We start from the raw sequence: 19,905 nt of genomic DNA on the forward strand, positions 1-19,905 counted from the left end.
CCCCCTCCCCCCCCCCCTCCTCCCTCTCTGCAGACGACTTCGTCAACCATTTTGAAAAGAAGGTCGACGACATCCGATCCTCGTTTGCTAAGTCAAACGACACCGCTGGTTCTGCTCACACTGCCCAACCCTGTGCTTTGACCTCTTTCTCCCCTCTCTCTCCAGATGAAATCTCGCGTCTTGTGACGGCCGGCCGCCCAACAACCTGCCCGCTTGACCCTATCCCCTCCTCTCTTCTCCAGACCATTTCCGGAGACCTTCTACCTTACCTCGCTCATCAACTCATCCCTGACCGCTGGCTACGTCCCTTCCGTCTTCAAGAGAGCGAGAGTTGCACCCCTTCTGAAAAAACCTACACTCGATCCCTCCGATGTCAACAACTACAGACCAGTATCCCTTCTTTCTTTTCTCTCCAAAACTCTTGAACGTGCCGTCCTTGGCCAGCTCTCCTGCTATCTCTCTCAGAATGACCTTCTTGATCCAAATCAGTCAGGTTTCAAGACTAGTCACTCAACTGAGACTGCTCTTCTCTGTATCACGGAGGCGCTCCGCACTGCTAAAGCTAACTCTCTCTCCTCTGCTCTCATCCTTCTAGACCTATCGGCTGCCTTCGATACTGTGAACCATCAGATCCTCCTCTCCACCCTCTCCGAGTTGGGCATCTCCGGCGCGGCCCACGCTTGGATTGCGTCCTACCTGACAGGTCGCTCCTACCAGGTGGCGTGGCGAGAATCTGTCTCCTCACCACGCGCTCTCACCACTGGTGTCCCCCAGGGCTCTGTTCTAGGCCCTCTCCTATTCTCGCTATACACCAAGTCACTTGGCTCTGTCATAACCTCACATGGTCTCTCCTATCATTGCTATGCAGACGACACACAATTAATCTTCTCCTTTCCCCCTTCTGATGACCAGGTGGCGAATCGCATCTCTGCATGTCTGGCAGACATATCAGTGTGGATGACGGATCACCACCTCAAGCTGAACCTCGGAAAGACGGAGCTGCTCTTCCTCCCGGGGAAGGACTGTCCGTTCCATGATCTCGCCATCACGGTTGACAACTCCATTGTGTCCTCCTCCCAGAGCGCTAAGAACCTTGGCGTGATCCTGGACAACACCCTGTCGTTCTCCACCAACATCAAGGCGGTGGCCCGTTCCTGTAGGTTCATGCTCTACAACATCCGCAGAGTACGACCCTGCCTCACACAGGAAGCGGCGCAGGTCCTAATCCAGGCACTTGTCATCTCCCGTCTGGATTACTGCAACTCGCTGTTGGCTGGGCTCCCTGCCTGTGCCATTAAACCCCTACAACTCATCCAGAACGCCGCAGCCCGTCTGGTGTTCAACCTTCCCAAGTTCTCTCACGTCACCCCGCTCCTCCGCTCTCTCCACTGGCTTCCAGTTGAAGCTCGCATCCGCTACAAGACCATGGTGCTTGCCTACGGAGCTGTGAGGGGAACGGCACCTCAGTACCTTCAGGCTCTGATCAGGCCCTACACCCAAACAAGGGCACTGCGTTCATCCACCTCTGGCCTGCTCGCCTCCCTACCACTGAGGAAGTACAGTTCCCGCTCAGCCCAGTCAAAACTGTTCGCTGCTCTGGCACCCCAATGGTGGAACAAACTCCCTCACGACGCCAGGACAGCGGAGTCAATCACCACCTTCCGGAGACACCTGAAACCCCACCTCTTCAAGGAATACCTAGGATAAAGCAATCCTTCTGCCCCCCCCCCCCCCCTTAAAATGATCTAGATGCACTATTGTAAAGTGGCTGTTCCACTGGATGTCATAAGGTGAATGCACCAATTTGTAAGTCGCTCTGGATAAGAGCGTCTGCTAAATGACTTAAATGTAAATGTAAAACATTAAGGACACCTGCTATTTCCATGACAGACTGACCAGGTGAATCCAAGTGAAAGCTATGATCCCTTATTGATGTCACTTGTAGATGAAGGGGACAGGACAGGTTAAAGAATGATTTTTAAGCCTGGAGACATGGATAGTGTATGTGTGCCATTCAGAGGGTAAACGGGCAAAACAAAAGATTCAACTGCCTTTGAACGGAGTATGGTAGTAGGTGCCAGGCACACCGGTTTGTGTCAAGAACTGCAACACTGAAGGGTTTTTCACGCTCATGTTCCACCAACCAAAGGACATCCAGCCAACTTGACAACTGTGGGAAGCATTGGCATCAACATGGGCCTGCATCCCTGTGGAACACTTTCAACACCTTGTAGAATCCATGCCCTGATAAATTGAGGCTGTTCTGAGGACAAAAGGGGGTGGATGGGCTAACTAAATATTAGGAAGGTGTCCTTATTATTTTGTACACACAGTGTATAACCTATAGGCTACACTGCGAAGTTAGGTAAAGGTACTATCTTTACCAGCATCATAAAAACTGATATTATTTCATGGGCTTATTGCAACGAAGAATGGCCACTAGAATATTGCCAGTTCATATTCATAACTAAAAGTTCACCTAATTTTACCTTCTGTTATAAAGACCATATTCAAATGAATAAAAACAAAAATAAAAAACGAAAATAAATAAAAACCCTCCCCTAACCAGGATGACGCTGGGACAATTGTGCACCAATCTATGGGTCTCCAGGTCGCAGCCGGCTGCGACAGAGCCTGGACTTGAACCAGGATCCATCCCACAGCTAGCATTGAATTGGAAGTTTCAGACAAAAATAAAATTGCTAAGAATTGTCTAGCCTTTATCTATTGGTAACAGGGTTGACGTGTTATGCTCGACACACTTAAGTTTTCCACCACAAAAGAAAAAAAGAGCAGAACAAGCCCACAAGCTCAACTAGGACCTGCATTTTAGAGCTATGTCTAAAAAGCTTTTTGTCTTTTACAACACTCCCATTCACCTGTGTGAACTTCAGCTTCGTGGCATGCTAGCCTTTTACTGGCTGCGGAGAGCCTTGTATGTTTGCATTTTGTTGAGCACCAGGTTTTTTTGTCTTTACATGTTCTTTTTTGAGAGCTGGCTCTGACCCATAACAGGCAACCCTCTTTGCCGGGAACCTTCTTTACCACTACATTTTCCCAAATGCTTCCAAACTGATGCTCTCTCACAGCTGCTCTTAGGCCTCTTGGGTTGAGAAGTCATTCTCCAAACCTAATCGCAAACAAAGGAAAGATTAAAACACATGATGGTCCAACACAATAGGGCATAGGGAGGTAAGGGAGAGGAGATAAAAAGAAAAGACTTCCTCCGTGTCAGGTAAGCAGTCTCAAAGTGTACCCTCACCAACTTACCGGACTGAGTGTTTTCTGAACATCCCTCGCTGTCCTCTGACCCTGCGTCCAAGTCTTCTTGGGTCTCTTTCTGGTGTCTGTCTTGACTCTTTAGTGCGTTTTTTCAGTTCTTTCCCAGGCTTGCCTGTAAAACACAAAAAGATGGAACATACATAAGAGTAACAAGAAATCCACATATTAGCTAGCAACAACATTACATTTTTGTTCAGAACTCACTCAGCCTGGTAAGTTTGACGGTAGACTGCGGCTGATCCCTTGCTTTACGAAAGCAGCCGGTGTCTACCATCACAAATTTACCAGGCCGAGTAAGTTCTGAACACCTGTCACTCGAGCTTTCGCTGTCAGGTTCATACTCACTGATGCAGCCGGTGCCACTCAGCTGGTGTTTTGTATCATATTTGTATAACAGCTGATGAATCTATGAAAAAAATGTATCAGTGTAACTTCCTGATAGTTGCTGATTGAAAATACAATCTACATAAGACATTCTAAATCAGCAGGTTTTGCATTGGTGGCTTGCTTGGTGACATCCCCAGGTGGTCTAAGTTAATAGACCAATAACAAAGAGTTTGAGATCTCTCTGCCAATAACAGCTAATTGAGGCTACATTTCCCTCCCATTAGTGGATTGATTCATGTTTAACCATGTTTTGAGGCGATATAGTGTTTGTTTACATTTTGTTTACCCACATTGAAGTAAAACATGCTTATATGTTGAGTTCTGATGGGGTACAACAGTTGAACTAAGCTCATGAGGCATTATAAGTTATATTCTTCAAGAATCAATGGTTATATATCATTAAATTGCATGTCCAAAAATTGATTTTGCAACTGCCGATTGCCACTTTAAAATGCAGGAAATGGGGGGGGTGGTTGACGGTTGGCTACATACCTTGGCACGAGAGATTCCTGCTTTTATCCATGTTCTTGTAGCGGGTTTCTTATGTACCACAGGAGAACCAAGAAATGAAGAGCGACACCACGGCTGTCTTTTAGGCTTTTATGTTGATCTGCAATATTATTGTGAAAAGACAGGACAGGAACACATCAGTCTCCAATGCACCATCTGACAAGTTGTTCTACACAGGAGCATGAAGAAAGGCAAAACACATATCCTGTCTCACATCCCCAATACATTGCTAGGTGCTTTCAGTGTTGACAGTACCAAAATACAACAACTCATGTACAAAAAACACTGCAACATAAACAAGTTAAAACGTGAAATCGCATATATATTCCATTCAGACGTTAGAGGACCAAACTACATCTCCCATAATGCAACGCCAACACCAGTCGGCAGCTTAGCTAACCGTCTGCATCACAGAAAGGCATGCTAGCTAGCAACAGCAGCACTTTTAGCACTCTGTAAACTACATTAATAACAACAATAAAACTCTGAGTGACATGTTTCAATAGCCTCACACCCCCTTATAACAATATCTACAGCATTAACCTTGGGATGTTTTATTTATTTCACGTTATGGAGTTCTACAAAGGAGTAATCTACAACACATACCTTTCTCTCTCAGTGTTTTCTCGGACTGAGGAGAGCGGGAGCTACGGGTAGTACCAGGGTGTTAGTAGGTGACAAGCACACGGATGAAATAAAATACATTTAATGAAATAAACCCCGAAGATGTTAACATCATTCAGCTACTGTAGCTGCCTACCTAACATCAACAGGCAGCACCAGTAGCGTAACAATTAAAAATAGACACCAAAAGTAAAATTCCTGGCGACCATAGCGATCTGACTACCCCCTCTGTCTGAACTTGGAATATTCCTGTTCGCGGGCTTTGGCCACTGACCCTCAACCTGGTTGTTCTGTTCTGCGTTGTGTACTATTCTAATAATTGGAAGTTTGATGGAATAACCATTTTAACTCTACTACATTCTGACGAGAACAATTTTAAAATAGACATGTCTTTAATAAATGTATAGTATGACAGATTACCTATGGCAGAAACAACTGTCTCTCCCAATCAAACCTTCCCTTCTAGCACCGCACTGTCTCTGCCAGTCCTGCTGCAAACAAAACATATTTTCCCAAAATAAAGAAATGTATTTGGACCATCCGGATGTTCTGTTGATAAAAGGTGAGGTGCACAGGTGAGCGAGTCGGTCAAGGATCGACTCAGACGAGGAGTTAAAGTTTAACAATCAGCAGTTTATTCAGAGTAAATATATTTGGTACTGCGCATGCGGGGCTCCGTCTTAGAACTCCGAGTGAGCTAAAAGAAGAGAGCCCCTAAAACAGGTTGATTACAGATTATATACAGTACAGAAAGTAGGTTGATTCTTTGAAGTCCTGGTCCTCTGGTTGGCTCTGGTCCGGGCGTAGTCCATGCTTATTGGTCCACCATTGTTGTTGAAGAATGTCCCTTGCTTAATGTCTGTTTTGAATTTCCCAACTGCCGCGGGTGCACAATGTTCATAAGCTTAGGATCCCTAGAAGCTCTATTAGGTATTAATGCGGTGTGTGTGGTTCTCTGTGTTTGAGTGTGAATGTGCGTGGGTGGTGTGTGTGTGTCTTCCAGCCATCAGCAGATATGTCATCACAAGATGAAGTCCCTTAGACCTCTGCGGTTGACCCAGTTCCTGTTTTCTTGGCTGTATGTGGAAACATTAGTATGGCATGCCAGAAGCAGGTTGTGCAACATACTGCAAACACACCTGCAATATAAGTTCATTTGCTTTGCCCTTTGTTACTAAAGGCCAATGCATAGATACAAAGGCCCATCTTGGCTTCAAGCATATATGAGCATAAAAGTTTTTCTTACAATATCCATATTTGAATAGTGAAATATTCCAAATGCCTATCCCTAGCTGCCATTTCAAAATACAATCACCTCTAAACAAAATGTCTCACATTGTGACTTGTGCAAATAACTCGTCCTGCCACAGGAAAGCTAACGTTAACGAGCTAGGACCACATTTGCAATACAATGTAGCTAGCTACCAGTAGCTAGTTTAACATTACTCGTATGGAATTTAACATTATGCACAACACAAAATTCTTTCATATGAGAACATCTAAAACATCATAGCAAAGATAAGCAATGCAATAATAATCAATTCCGGAATGTATTAATGTCTACTCCAGCAACCTTTAGCAGCTAGCCGGCTAATTAACCTATCAGTATAGCCAGGAAAAATGCTGCTAGCTAGCTAACATAATGCTTCACCATAGCTAATACTTTTCCATGCATCGACGAAATGTGGCCCGCTACAACTACATTGGCCGAGTTATTGTTGAATAATAACGAAGCTAGGTAAATTAATTTAAAATAATATCGCTAGTAACTGTTAGGATTTATGTTTATGCACTATAGGCTGTTAGCATATTGATTGAAGGTGAATTATGTTTTGTTGCACACACACACATAATACAGAGGGGGGTAGGTGTGTAAAAACTGACCACCACAGGCCATAAAAGCTGTGGACAGTCTGGAGAAAGGAGGGGTGCATCTCTCTAGACCAACCAGGAGTTTAGAATACTGGACAATACCATATTAGGAACTGTTTCAGTGAATGGTCGAGGGGGACTCAAGATGGAGCTGCTCTACCCAACAACCAGATGTGGAGAAGGAAAACGCCAAGGGGCTTGGACAAGTTTGGGGGTCCACAAAGGAGGAGCAAGAGTATGAACCATGCTAAACCACTACTATGATAGGCCAACTGGACAAGTTGAGAATAAACTTGTCATAGTATAAAACTACTATTTTGAGTACATTCCACAGTTCTCTGATCTACCCTGCGCGGAGATCCAGTGAACCCGTATATTCGAAAATTGCATTTACCATTTATCGTTTGAGTTTAATTAAAATACTTAAAATATATTCGTGACTATGAATCACATTTTGTCCTGATGCCAGATTTGAACTGACGCAAATCTCTTTCATAACTTCAAAATACTTACAGCTGAAATGCACTGCTGTTTTCTTTGTGAGCATGGTGAGCTGGAGAAAGCCGCATCCACATGTAGAGTTGTGGGGGATGGGACAAGTTCCCCAAATAGACCCTGGCTTTGGATCAGGTTTGAATTCCCCCCGCTAGTGGTCCTTGTTGGGTTTGGGGAGGGGAAGCTGATCCTAGATCTGTATCTAGGGGAAACTTTGCCGAGGCACATGCAAAGAGAGATGGGGGAAGGGGAGGAGAGAGAGCGTCCCTCTCAGGGTTGACAGATCATATACAAGCTCTACCACTAAGAAATGAGTTTCAGAATATAATATATTACCTTTAGCAGATCTAACGTCTTCATTTGCTCCATTTCATTAGTCTTGTTGATTGATTGCTGATATCTAGTTTCACAGAAAAGATGGTGTTGATGAAGAGCATCCATCCCGTTTGTAATACCTTCATAGACATATAGTTCATACTGGTGGTCCTACCCATCACCAACTTCACTCCATTAACCCTAAACTTGCTGCTCACATGGTGGTTTGTCTAAATGTATTTGACTTTAGGTTAGGTAAGGTTAAGAAGGTGTTTGGCTGTGTTGGGAGCACTAGTGGCAATGCTGCCTCACCCAGATCACACATTGCCCTATATAAGTATATATTGTAGCAAGCTTAACCCAACACTTAACACCTTCTGATCTCTTGAGGTAATGGATAAGGTGTTGGCTTGCTAGTCACTGGACCGGGGTTCAAGTCCCAGTTGGAGCTACCCCCAAATTTGTTACATTGGTATCAGAAGTGGGATAGTGCCTGTGAAGCCATCAAAGATGTGTACATGTGAGAGACTTGCTATAAAGAAGTGTGGGGGCAAGCTCTCCCCAAGGAAGGAGGTAATGTAGCAACCTTAATCCAACACCGAGCGACCTCAACGAAAGGTTTGGGCATCTTGGCGTAGCACTTAAGGTGTTGGCTTGACAGTTGATGGACCCAGGTTCAAAACCTGTTTGGGGCGAACTCCTGAATTCACTAAAATATATTTGTTTGCCTACGGGCAGGGAGACCCGGGTTTGAGACAAAAGGGGCATTACACCATTGCTGTTTGCAAAAAAAACACTACATTGGTGGTAGTGGAATTTTGCTTTGGGAGAGGTGTGCATATTTCATGGGCAGGATCTGTACCCGGGCCTCCCATGGGAAAAACCAGTGGCTTGACCATTAGACCAAGATGTAATGCCCTCCTGAGCTGAGGGTGACACTGATATTAAACTTACAGGCAGGACTACTTCATTAACAGATCATGAGACACGCACATGGGATAGTGTAAAGGGAACTTTGCCTAGGACGCCGATGCCAGGTCGCAGTTGTAAATGAGAACTTGTTGTCAACCAGCCTACCTGGTTAAATAAATGAGAAATAAAAAAATAAGTTAGAAGGTGGAAGATAGAGAATTAGTCCAGTAACTGAAAGGTCACTGGTTTGAGTCCTGAGGCAGGCAACAAGATGTGGAATTTGATCTGAACTGGCAGATCTGTGACCAAACCCTTCAGAAAAACAAATTATCTTTGTTCCCCGTAACATGGACTTATAAAGTTGTACTGGCGCCAGAGAGGATGCCTGACGTTTTATTGGCTCTTAACCAGCCATGCTATTTTGTTAGTTTTTTCGCATTGTTTGAAATTTATTCTGTACATAATGTTGCTGCTACCGTCTCTTATGACCGAAAAGAGCTTCTGGACATCAGAACAGCGATTACCCACCTTGAATTGGACAAAGAATTTTTCTGTAATGAGTCAGACGAGAGGGATTTACTCCAGACACCTGAACAGGCCTTCATCCTTGTCATTCGTAGGAAAAAAATATGTAGATTTCGCAGAAGGAGATCGGGGTGCCTTGTGAGGATCAGGCGACGAATGGCTAATCTGCCTTTTCCATCCGCACTGTTAGCCAACGTACAATAGCTGGAAAATAAATGGGACGAACTAAAAGCACATATATCCTACCAACGGGACCTTAAAAACTGTAATATCTTATGCTTCACAGAGTCGTGGCTGAACGACGTCATTAATAACATACAGCTGGCGGGTTATACACTATCGGCAGGATAGAACAGCATCTGGTGCACGATATCCAAGGAAGTCTCAAGGTTTTGCTCGCCTGAGCATCTCATGATAAGCTGCAGACAACACTATCTACCTAGAAAGTTTCCATCTATATTTTTCATAGCTGTCGACACACAGACCGATGCTGGCACTAAGACCGCACTCACTGAGCTGAATACCGCCATAAGCAAACAGGAAAACGCTCATCCAGAGGTAGCGCTCCTAGTGGCCGGGGACATTACTGGAGGGAAACTTAAATCAGTTTGACCTAATTTCAACCAGCATGTTAAATGTGCAACCAGAGGGGGGAAAAACCGAACTCTAGACCACCTTTACTCCCCACACAGAGATGCGTACAAAGCTCTCCCTCGCCCTCCATTTGTCAAATCTGACCATAATTCTATCCTCCTGATTCCTGCTTACAAGAAAAAATGAAAGCAGGAAGCATCAGTGACTCAGTCTATAAAAAAGTGGTCAGATGAAGCAGATGCTAAACTACAGAACTGTTTTCCTTGCACAGACTGGAATATGTTCCTGGGATTCTTCCGATGGCATTGAGGAGTACACCACATCAATCACTGGCTTCATCAATACGTGGATCAATGACGTCGTCCCCACAGTGACTATACGTATATACCCCAACCAGAAGCCATGGATTACAGGCAACATCCGCACAGAGCTAAAGGGTAGAGCTTCCGCTTTCAAGGAGCGGGACTCTAACACGGAAGCTTTTAAGAAATCCCGCTATGCCCTCCGATGAACCATCAAACAGGCAAAGTGTCAATACAGGACTAAGATCGAATCATACTACACCGGCTCCAACGCTCGTCGGATGTGGCAGGGCTTGCAAACTATTACAGACTACAAAGGGAAGCACAACCGAGAGCTGCCCAGTGACACGAGCGTACCAGACGAGCTAAATAACTTCTATGCTCGCTTCAAGGCAAGTAACACTGAAACATGCATGAGAGCATCAGCTGTTCCGGATGACTGTGTGATCATGCTCTCCGCAGCCTATGTAAGACCTTTAAACAGGTAAACATTCATAAGGCCGCAGGGCCAGATAGATTACCAGGCCGTGTACTCCGAGCATGCTCTGACCAACTGGCAGTCGTCTTCACTGACATTTTCAACCTCTCCCTGTCGGAGTCTGTAATAGTAGTACCTGTGCCCAAGAACACTAAGGTAACCTGCCTAAATGACTACCGACCCGTAGCACTCACATCTGTAGCCATGAAGTGCGTTGAAAGGCTGGCCATGGCTCACAACACCATTATCCCAGAAAACCTAGACCCACTTCAATTTGCATACCGCCCCAACAGATCCACAGATGATGCAATCTCTATTGCACTCCACACATGGACAAAATAAGCACCTATGTGAGACTGCTATTCATTGACTACATCTCAGCGTTTAACACCATAGTGCCCTCAAAGCTCATCACTAAGCTAAGGACCCTGGGACTAAACACCTCCCTCTGCAACTGGATCCTGGACCTCCTGACGGGTCGCCCCCAGGTGGTAAGGGTAGGTAACAACACATCCGCCACGCTGATCCTCAACACGGGGGCACCTCTAGGGTCCTCGATCCTCAAAGAATTCTACAGCTTCACCATCGAGAGCATCCTGACTGGTTGAATCACTGCCTGGTATGGCAACTGCTCAGACTTTGACTGCAAGGCACTACAGAGGGTAGTGAGTATGTCCTAGTACATCACCGGGGCCAAGCTTCCTGCCATCCAGGACCACTATACCAGGTGGTGTCAGAATAAGGCCCTAAAAATTGTCAAAGACTCAAGCCACCCTAGTCATAGAATGTTCTCTCTGCTACCGCACGGCAAGCGGTACCGGAGCACCAAGTCTAGGTCCAAAATAATTATTTTTTACTTAACACTTATTTTTCTTAAACTGCATTGTTGGTTAAGGGCTTGTAAATAAGCATTTCACTGTAAGGTCTACTACACCTGTTGTATTCGGCATGTGACAAATAAAATCAGACTTGAGATGACCTTTGCTGATGAAACAACTTTGTTTATGTCTGGTTTGATGGTAATCACTCCATTTCCATCTGCTCTTATCGTGCACAACAAGCATTCCTTCTCGTTTTGGCCAAGTCTGAGGAATACAAGAATACAATGCCACTTTTCAATTCCTGAATTGGAATGTACTTCAAAGTTATTACATACAAAGCAGTGTAATAAGTACACAGGCTACATAGTGGTTTTTTCCCTTGTGCTACTCACTTGCCTGGTGGTCCCAGGTCCCCCATGATGTGCATGGTCTGTACAGGTGTGTTGACCACGTAGCTGATCTTCATAAAGTCCTTCGAGGGCTCCCAGGTAATCAGCCTGGACTTGGGGACGGTGCTGTCACTGCAGACCAACAGAATACCACAAACACATTTTGCATACAAGGGTATGGTGTAATGTGAACATACCGGTACACTGTTTGTCTTCAAAGCAGCACATCACACATCAATGTTGTGTCACGCCCTGGCCTTAGTTATCTTTGTTCTCTTTATTATTTTGGTTAGGTCAGGGTGTGACGAGGGTGGTTTGTGTGCTTTTGTCTCGTCTAGAGTGTTTGTACTGTCTAGCAGGTTTTTGGAGAGTTTTGGGGTTGTGTTCATTATAGGTGTTTATGTAAGTCTATGGTTGCCTAGATTGGTTCTCAATTAGAGGCAGGTGTTTATCGTTGTCTCTGATTGGGAACCATATTTAGGCAGCCATGTTCTTTGGGTATTTTGTGTGTGATTGTTTCCTGTGTCAGTGTTTGTGCCACACGGGACTGTTTTGGTTTGTTCACGTTTTTGTATTTGTGTTCATGTTCAGTTTTCTATATTAAAACATGGACACCTACCACGCTGCGTATAGGTCTGATCCTTGCTACACCTCTTCAAAGTAAGAAGAGGAAGACAGCCGTGACATGTTGCTTCAGTTACATTCCCTTTAATAATAATTCACGTTGGTGAGTAACAGGGACCTACACTGGGTGTCTGTCATGTCGTCTGTGTCTGACATTGGCCATCCTATGTGCCAGGAAGGTAGGGTTGGACTTGACCTGCGTCACCATACTCTGGGAATCCTGTAATGAGTATATCAAAAACAGCTTTAAAACACTCACGTTTCTTTGGGACAGAAATTAGGTAAATGCTTTGTTTTGAATAATGAAATTGTCACATCTGCTCCCGCTCCCCCTCTCTGGAGCACGAGGTCTCCAGGCTGCTCATCATTACAAACATCTGTCACCATCGTTACACGCTTCATCGGACTCAATCACGTCATTGATTGCCTCCCCTATATCTGTCACTTCCTCAGTTTCATTCCTGTGTCTGCATTGATAATGTTTTGTTTCTCTTGTCCAGACTCTGTTCTTCTTTAGTTTCATGTCTATTTATTAGTAAATCCTCACCCAGTACTTGCTGCCCCTCTCCCAGCATCTGTGGTTACAGAACCATTACAGAAATGGAGATTCAGTAAAAACCCACCCCTTCCCAATTGATATAGCAGTCAGAATCAGTGTAGGTGAAAATCCTGCAGGTCAGTCTGCCCGCTCCAGAGCCATCATCTCTGTGGTATTGTCTCTCCAGTGGAGTCTGGCATACTGACTCACTCTGGAACAAAACCACTTCATATTGTGTGTGCTCACACACACACACACACACACACACACACACACACACACACACACACACACACACACACACACACACACACACACACACACACACACCTTACTATGCAACATCAAACTATCCTAAACAGTGAAGTCTTATTTGTTATAAGGACACTGGTAGAGGACCTACCTGACTGAACAGCTTCTCCTGCCTGCCTACCACTAACTCCTCACCATCTCCAGCTGAAAACAAAACCAAGATGTTCTGGTCTATATCTAGCCACCACGAAAATAACATCTACTCAACTAAGAAGCATCTAACATCTTTCTGTTTCAAAACAGTGTTAATACCTGATTGAGCCTGTGAGTTGAGGGTGTCCAGCTCAATGCCTCCCCTCTCCTGTTGAGTCAAAAACCTGCTGCTGAAGGTGTTGAGAGAGGGCTGCTGCGAAGGTGACTCTCTGAATACGGATCCTGTAAACACCATTGTAAATATAAACAAATGCCATGTTTTCATGGCAAACTCAGGCAACTCAAGCAATATACTGGGTGTTTATCATCATCTGCTTTGAGAGCTAACATTAGCTAAAGACAGTGTCTTGCTTGTATGGCAATGCAAGGAATAAAAGCCACACAAAGGCCAACTGCAACTTACTTAATTGTAAGGTTTTTGACAACATCCCGGGAACGGTAGGCAACCTCTCCGATGTCGGTGCTCCAGCCGTCTGCCATGATGTAACGTTAGGAACTTTATGAATGGCTAACTAACTAGCTAGGTTAGCAACATACACACACGCGCGCTATGTATACAGCAACAGGCATTTAGCCAATTTTGTAGCTAGTACTTTTCACAAGCGTCTGCTCGTTGCATGGTAACAACAGCCTACCTGCCTGGTTGGGTTTCTGGCGAGCAATCCAACTATTTATTGGTTCACTACCGCCACCTACCGTGGGATACATTCCAGAGCAGCAGAATAAACCCCCTCCACTGATAACAGGTAAGATAATATCAGTACAATAATATTCCCTTGCTGTAAAAAGTTTAAGAACCCCTGATGTAATTAATTAAGACAAAAATCTGTCTGACACAAATAATTGCAATTTAAAAAGCTTTATTGGAAATGCACGTTTCAAACAGCACAATTCAAGTACAGATAAGTGTAGCTACATCAGATACATGCTAATTTAGTTAAAATGTGATACAGTCCTCCAGTCCCAGTTCATTTGCACTCTTTTGACATGCTTCAGACCAGATGCATGCTCCACTTCAGTGTACAATGGTTCTGAATTTGCATTTCAATGTGTTTGAAGATTTTACGTTCTGCATCTCTCATCTGAAGCCATATCCTCCAGGGTCTAAACAGGTGTAGATTTCCATCTCTGTGTGGGAGACCAGATATTGCAAGGAGACCAGTAAGGGGCCCTCACCTCTTCACTTTGGCCAAAGGAGACCTAAGACCCCAATACCAGTGACACTGCCCTAAGGTTGGTGCAGTCCTTTGGAGGAGACTGTGGAGACAGAGGTCTTATCTCTCTGTGGTTACTAAAGATGTCATGGCACTTATGGCATGAGTAGAGATGTTGACCCTGCTTCTCCTGGCTATATTTCCAAGCCTAAACATGTAAATCCAACTCATTATCATAGGCTGTATGGGGATCAATATCATTTTTGTTTTGTTAATAATGCTGCATGTCTCAAAAGATAAGAATGAGACCAATATATGTATTTTGCTAATCATAGTTCCTGTCTCTGAAATTACATTTGTGTGTGTTGTAGGAGTAACCAATACTCAAAATCTGTGTGTGTGTGTGTGTGTGTGTGTGTGTGTGTGTGTGTGTGTGTGTGTGTGTGTGTGTGTGTGTGTGTGTGTGTGGTAGAAACAATAGATGGCGATTATTTCTTTGAACATCTCAGTTTGGGCAGCAGCCACTGAAGAAACCTGTCAATCAAAAACCACAGGAGAATAAATAGTATTATAAACTGGGTTGTTCGAACCCTGAATGCTGATTGTCTGAAAGTCGTGGTATATTTAAGCAATAAGGCATGAGGGGGTGTGGTATATGGCCAATATACCACAGCTAAGGGCTGTTCTTATGCACAACACGGAGTGCCTGGATACAGCCCTTAGCCGTGATATATTGGCCATATACCACAAACCCCCAAGGTGCCTTATTGCTATTATGAACTGGTTAACAACGTAATTAGAGCAGTAAAATTAAATGCTTTGTCATACCTGTGGTACACCGTCTGATATACCACGGCTGTCAGCCAATCAGCATTCAGGGCTCGAACCACCCAGTTTATAACAGACCGTATACCACGAATATGACAAAACATTTATTTTTACTGCTCTAATTACGTTGGTAACCAGTTAATAGCAATAAGGCACCTCGGGGGTTTGTGGTATATGGCCAATATTCCACGGCTAAGGGCTGTATCCAGGCACTCCGTGTTGCGTCGTGATAAAGAACAGCCCTTAGCCGTGATATATTGGCCATATACCACACCTCCTCGTGCCTTATTGCTTAAGTTTGCAATTACACATCAGATAGCTGCTCTTTCTCTGCTACCTCATTCTATTTCTCTAATTCTCTAGTCTAGTATTCCCTGGTTATGTTCCACTTCTCCCTCCTCTATTTCCTAACCTCTTCCTCAGACTCTTCTTTTCCTCTTTCTTGTCCTCCTCCTTACTTTCTCCAACATTTCCCATCTGTTGTATCTTACTGGCCTTCTCTTGTTTTACTACTTTTTTGGCCTTGCCCTTCTTTTTCTTATTGACCTTCCCTTCCTGAATATTTTGGACAAGGAGATAAAGTAATGTAAGCTTATGGGTTTTCTCTTCTCTTGAGCTATACTATACTATAGAAGGACTTATGCAATACTATAGAAGGACTTAAGGCCAATATTCCCTTCTTGTATTTCCTCTCACCTGTGGGGCCACTCCAGCCATTTCCTGGAGCAGCTTCCTGCCGGTCTCGCTCAGGTTGGTGATGGGAGCCAGGCGAGGGCTGTGGCGGTATGGGAAGTTCTCTGTTCGGGGCAGAGCGATAATGACAGGGCTGAGAGGAGTCAGAGGCCTTGGGACATTTACTGGGTAGGGAGAGCCTACAGCAGAGGGCAGGGCCCGTAGGGCTTCAGCCAGGGTCCGGTGTGCTGAGGTCACAAGAGGAGAGAGGCCATTCTTGACAGATACAGGACCTGAGACCTTCCCTGGGCTCTGTCGGACCAGAAAGTAAAGTAACATATAGGAAAGTGCTATCTTCAACACAAGCTGTAGAAATACTTTCTAACTACTCTATACACATTGCATATACATGACTACACTCAATAAGTAATTACCTGCATCATTTCCAATCCCCCATGTATATATTTAAAAAAAAGAAGATATATGCAGAACTTACCAGGAAGTCTGACTCATCGAAGGAGTGGAGAGACAGATCATCATCCTCGTCCATATCCCTCACGTCAAGCTTTGTCACCTTTCCATTCTCAACTTTCAGAGGTGGTGTCCTCCTTTCATGATCCTCATCATCACACTGTGTATCAGAGTCAACTAGTCAGAGACCATCCTCCTCACAGTGATGTCACTCAACAAAGCCATGGACGGTAGGGTACAACTCTTACCTCCGATTCACAGTCAGTGAAGGAGTAGATGGAAAAGTCATCAGAACTGGAGGATGAGATCACGTCATCATTTTTTCTCTCTATCAGCCGAGTCACCCTTCCAGACTGAGGAGACAGAGAAAGGCATGTACTCATGGCAGCCATAGAATACACTGGCATTAACCCTCAAGGAAATGTAGAATACATAGGCAATCCAACATGGTTGTACAAGTAGTGAGCAATACATGGGTAACTGAAAATGCAATCATTGCAACTCCCATAACATTAGGGGTGGGGCTAAAGACCTTCCATAGTATAGGATTTTTTAGCATCTCAAATGGATGATTGTCAATTCAACCAACCCAACCAAAATGGCCATATGAATCAACAGATTGATCTATCTGTTGTGTCTCTATGGGAACAGCAGAGATGTCTGACCTGGCTGAGAGGCTCTGGATTGACGCTCCATCCATCCCCAGATGTTTGGTCCTGCCCATAGCTCACAATGATTGGCTGTTAACAGTAAAGAATGAATTCAACACTGCTTTGGTCATTTTGGCCTTGAATTGTGTATCAATAAATAATATAAGTACTGTTATGTGGTTGAATTTGAATGTAACTTACAGGCCTTTTGTGGATCTGAGGGGTCTGCACTGAAGTAGACTGTCAAGACAGCATTCAATGAGGATAGATAGGGATATCTGCATTTGCTTTCATTCTGATAACTGCAGTTTGTACATGCAGAATGCATAACTAATGTGTATGTGTTTTTGTTTCAGGTCAGATATGACTTACAGGCTTTGGCCTTCTGTGCACCTTGCCGGTTGGCCACAACACGGAATCAGGGCTGTTCACCCTCACTGGTTTCAACTGTCAACACAACACTCAATTTAAAATGTGATAATATAACAAAAACAGGACAAAACAAACAAATATTTTATATTTACCACATAAGGGCGGCGTCTTAAAGCTCTTTTTATTCTCTCATCATTACGATCCATCTTTCTTTCTGAGGGAAACATTTCCATCAATTAATTGACACAAAACACATCCTGACTCACACACACAAAGATGGCATCCCAAATGGCACCCTATTCCCTATATATGTATATTTATGTTGGGAAGGAGGTGCCCCAAAAGGCCAAAGATTACCTGCAACAACCTGAGTGAAGAAAACTATTGTACAGATTAAATCAATCTGAACAGTTTATGTAGTGAATGAATGCATGGTTACGTCATTTTAGGTCACAGCTTTATGACTGCGCATAATACGTCACAAGAAAAAGGCCTGTTTGGAGCCGGACTGGTGGCATCATCTTCTCACTGGTTGTAGCTCAATAACGAACGTGATGTGCTTAACCAGTTATACTTTTGATTCTTGTTAGTATTGAACGCCCTCACCTTCTTCATGAAACTGATCTCAAGCAGAGGTCGACCCTCGCTTTTAATTCGCACCTTTTCCGTGTACCCCAGAGAATGAAAATGGTTCTTCAACCCAAAAAATCCACAACATTTTCGACAGCTTTGGCCATTCTACCATTCTGGAGGAGATAAATGCACACTCGCGCTGGTAACGCTAGCTACTGGAGTTCGTGTAATTTATTTAAATTTGCCTTGCTAACTGCAAACAAAAATAAAGTTCTAAAACCAAGAAAACTATTTGTAATATACCTCCTCGCTCTCCTGTAATTTGAAAAAACGAATTTGAATTGAATAATATTTAAAAAAAATGCTCAACCATCATTCTTCACTTTTAATCTATATCCAACGTCACTAAATGTCTCACCACATAGAACCCCCATAATGCTCTGTGGCATAACCCCAATACAACACACTAGGGCTGCATTCCCAAACACTTAAAATACACACCTTCTCCCCTCAGCCCTCAAATAAAGTGGACACTTCTGATTTTAAAAAACAACAACAGTTTTTCACCTTAATTTAACCAGTTAAGCTAGTTGAGAACAAGTTCTCATTTAAAACTGTGACCTGGCCAAGATAAAGCAAAGCAGTTCGACACATACAACAACACAGAGTTACGCATGGAGTAAAACAAACATACAGTCAATAATACAGTAGAAAAATAAGTCTATATACAATGTGAGCAAATGAGGTGAGATAAGGGAGGTAAAGGCAAAAAAAAGGCCATGGTGGCGAAGTAAATACAATATACCAAGTTAAACACTGGAATGGTAGATTTGCAGTGGAAGAATGTGCAAAGTAGAGATAGAAATAATGGGGTGCAAAGGAGCAAAATAAATAAATAAATAAATACAGTAGGGGGAGAGGTAGTTGTTTGGGCTAAATTATAGATGGGCTATGTACAGGTGCAGTAATCTGTGAGCTGCTCTGACAGCTGGTGCTTAAAGCTAGTGAGGGAGATAAGTGTTTCCAGTTTCAGAGATTTTTGTAGTTCGTTCCAGTCATTGGCAGCAGAGAACTGGAAGGAGAGGCGGCCAAAGGAAGAATTGGTTTTGGGGGTGACCAAAGAGATATACCTGCTGGAGCGCGTGCTACAGGTGGGTGCTGCTATGGTGACCAGCGAGCTGAGATAAGGGGGGACTTTACCTAGCAGGATCTTGTAGATGACCTGGAGCCAGTGGGTTTGGCGACGAGTATGAAGCGAGGGCCAGTCAACGAGAGCATACAGGTCGCAGTGGTGGGTAGTATATGGGGCTTTGGTGACAAAACGGATGGCACTGTGATAGACTGCATCCAATTTATTGAGTAGGGTATTGGAGGCTATTTTGTAAATGACATCGCCGAAGTCGAGGATCGGTAGGATGGTCAATTTTACAAGGGTATGTTTGGCAGCATGAGTGAAGGATGCTTTTTTGCGAAATATTAAGCCAATTCTAGATTTAACTTTGAATAAACAGGCGTACAGTCAATAACACAATAGAAACAAAAGAAAGTCTATATATGGTGTGTGCAAATGGCGTGAGGAGGTAAGGCAATAAATAGGCCATAGTAGCGAAGTAATTAAAATTTAGCAAATTAACAGTGATGTCACGCCCTGACCATAGTTTGCTTTGTATGTTTCTATGTTTTGTTTGGTTAGGGTGTTATCCGAGTGGGCATTCTATGTTGTAAGTCTGGTTTGTCTATTTCTATGTGTTTGGCCTGATATGGTTCTCAATCAGAGGCAGGTGTTAGTCGTTGTCTCTGATTGGGAACCATATTTAGGTAGCCTGTTTTGTATTGTGGGTTGTGGGTGATTGTTCCTGTTTCTGTGTCTTTTTTTATGTCACCATACGGGACTGTTGCATTTTTGTTGGTTTGTCCATTTATTGTTTTGTAAGGTTATTCAGTGTTATTCGTTAATAAAAGTAACAATGTATTCATATCACGCTGCGCATTGGTCCTCCGATCCTTCTTACTACTCATCCTCAGATGAGGAGGACGACGAACGTGACAACT

At 43.9% G+C, this 19,905-nt stretch overlaps 2 protein-coding genes across 9 annotated transcripts; both read right to left on the minus strand.

Moving 5' to 3' along the window:
- Window positions 1-1,474: 1,474 nt before the first annotated feature.
- On the minus strand, window positions 1,475-13,778 carry LOC129850226 (tectonic-like complex member MKS1). Of its 8 annotated transcripts, XR_008758728.1 has the most exons (13): window positions 13,537-13,778; window positions 13,233-13,355; window positions 13,072-13,124; window positions 12,253-12,350; window positions 11,510-11,638; window positions 8,479-11,381; window positions 7,507-7,570; window positions 7,189-7,382; window positions 4,786-4,826; window positions 4,162-4,279; window positions 3,628-3,688; window positions 3,271-3,394; window positions 1,484-3,130 (listed from the first exon to the last, which is right to left on the minus strand). XR_008758728.1 is itself a non-coding variant. In XM_055916732.1 (6 exons), the coding sequence occupies exons 1-6, from the start codon at window positions 13,559-13,561 to the stop codon at window positions 11,225-11,227; spliced, it is 585 nt and encodes a 194-aa protein (XP_055772707.1). In that variant the 5' UTR covers window positions 13,562-13,778; the 3' UTR covers window positions 7,398-11,224. The 8 variants fall into 8 exon arrangements, 1 of the variants encoding a protein (XP_055772707.1); XR_008758726.1 differs by having other exon boundaries at window positions 1,479-3,130; window positions 7,507-11,381; XR_008758732.1 differs by lacking the exon at window positions 3,628-3,688 and having other exon boundaries at window positions 1,475-3,130; window positions 3,271-3,389; window positions 7,507-11,381.
- Window positions 13,779-14,775: 997 nt separating this feature from the next.
- Window positions 14,776-17,846, minus strand: LOC129850227 (uncharacterized). Its single transcript, XM_055916734.1, has 9 exons — window positions 17,433-17,846; window positions 17,281-17,355; window positions 17,110-17,148; window positions 16,924-16,998; window positions 16,507-16,611; window positions 16,284-16,418; window positions 15,812-16,099; window positions 15,528-15,670; window positions 14,776-14,821 (listed from the first exon to the last, which is right to left on the minus strand). Exons 1-9 carry the CDS (start codon window positions 17,511-17,513, stop codon window positions 14,776-14,778), a joined length of 987 nt encoding a protein of 328 aa, XP_055772709.1. The 5' UTR covers window positions 17,514-17,846.
- Between the last annotated feature and the right edge of the window lie 2,059 nt (window positions 17,847-19,905).

This window comes from Salvelinus fontinalis, unplaced genomic scaffold (assembly GCF_029448725.1).
Source record: "Salvelinus fontinalis isolate EN_2023a unplaced genomic scaffold, ASM2944872v1 scaffold_1889, whole genome shotgun sequence".
Taxonomy (NCBI): Eukaryota; Metazoa; Chordata; class Actinopteri; order Salmoniformes; family Salmonidae; genus Salvelinus; species Salvelinus fontinalis.

Coding starts and splice junctions, on each gene's coding strand:
- LOC129850227 (XM_055916734.1), bottom strand. CDS start 17,513: ATGGAAATGTTTCCCTCAGAAAGAAAGATGGATCGTAATGATGAGAGA. Junction 17,149..17,280: donor TGCACAGAAGGCCAAAGCCT/GTAAGTCATATC, acceptor CTGTCTTGACAG/TCTACTTCAGTGCAGACCCC. Junction 16,100..16,283: donor TCGATGAGTCAGACTTCCTG/GTAAGTTCTGCA, acceptor CTGGTCCGACAG/AGCCCAGGGAAGGTCTCAGG.
- LOC129850226 (XM_055916732.1), bottom strand. CDS start 13,561: ATGTTGTCAAAAACCTTACAATTAA. Junction 13,125..13,232: donor CAACTCACAGGCTCAATCAG/GTATTAACACTG, acceptor TTTTGTTTTCAG/CTGGAGATGGTGAGGAGTTA. Junction 11,639..12,252: donor CGACATGACAGACACCCAGT/GTAGGTCCCTGT, acceptor GTTGGTCTGCAG/TGACAGCACCGTCCCCAAGT.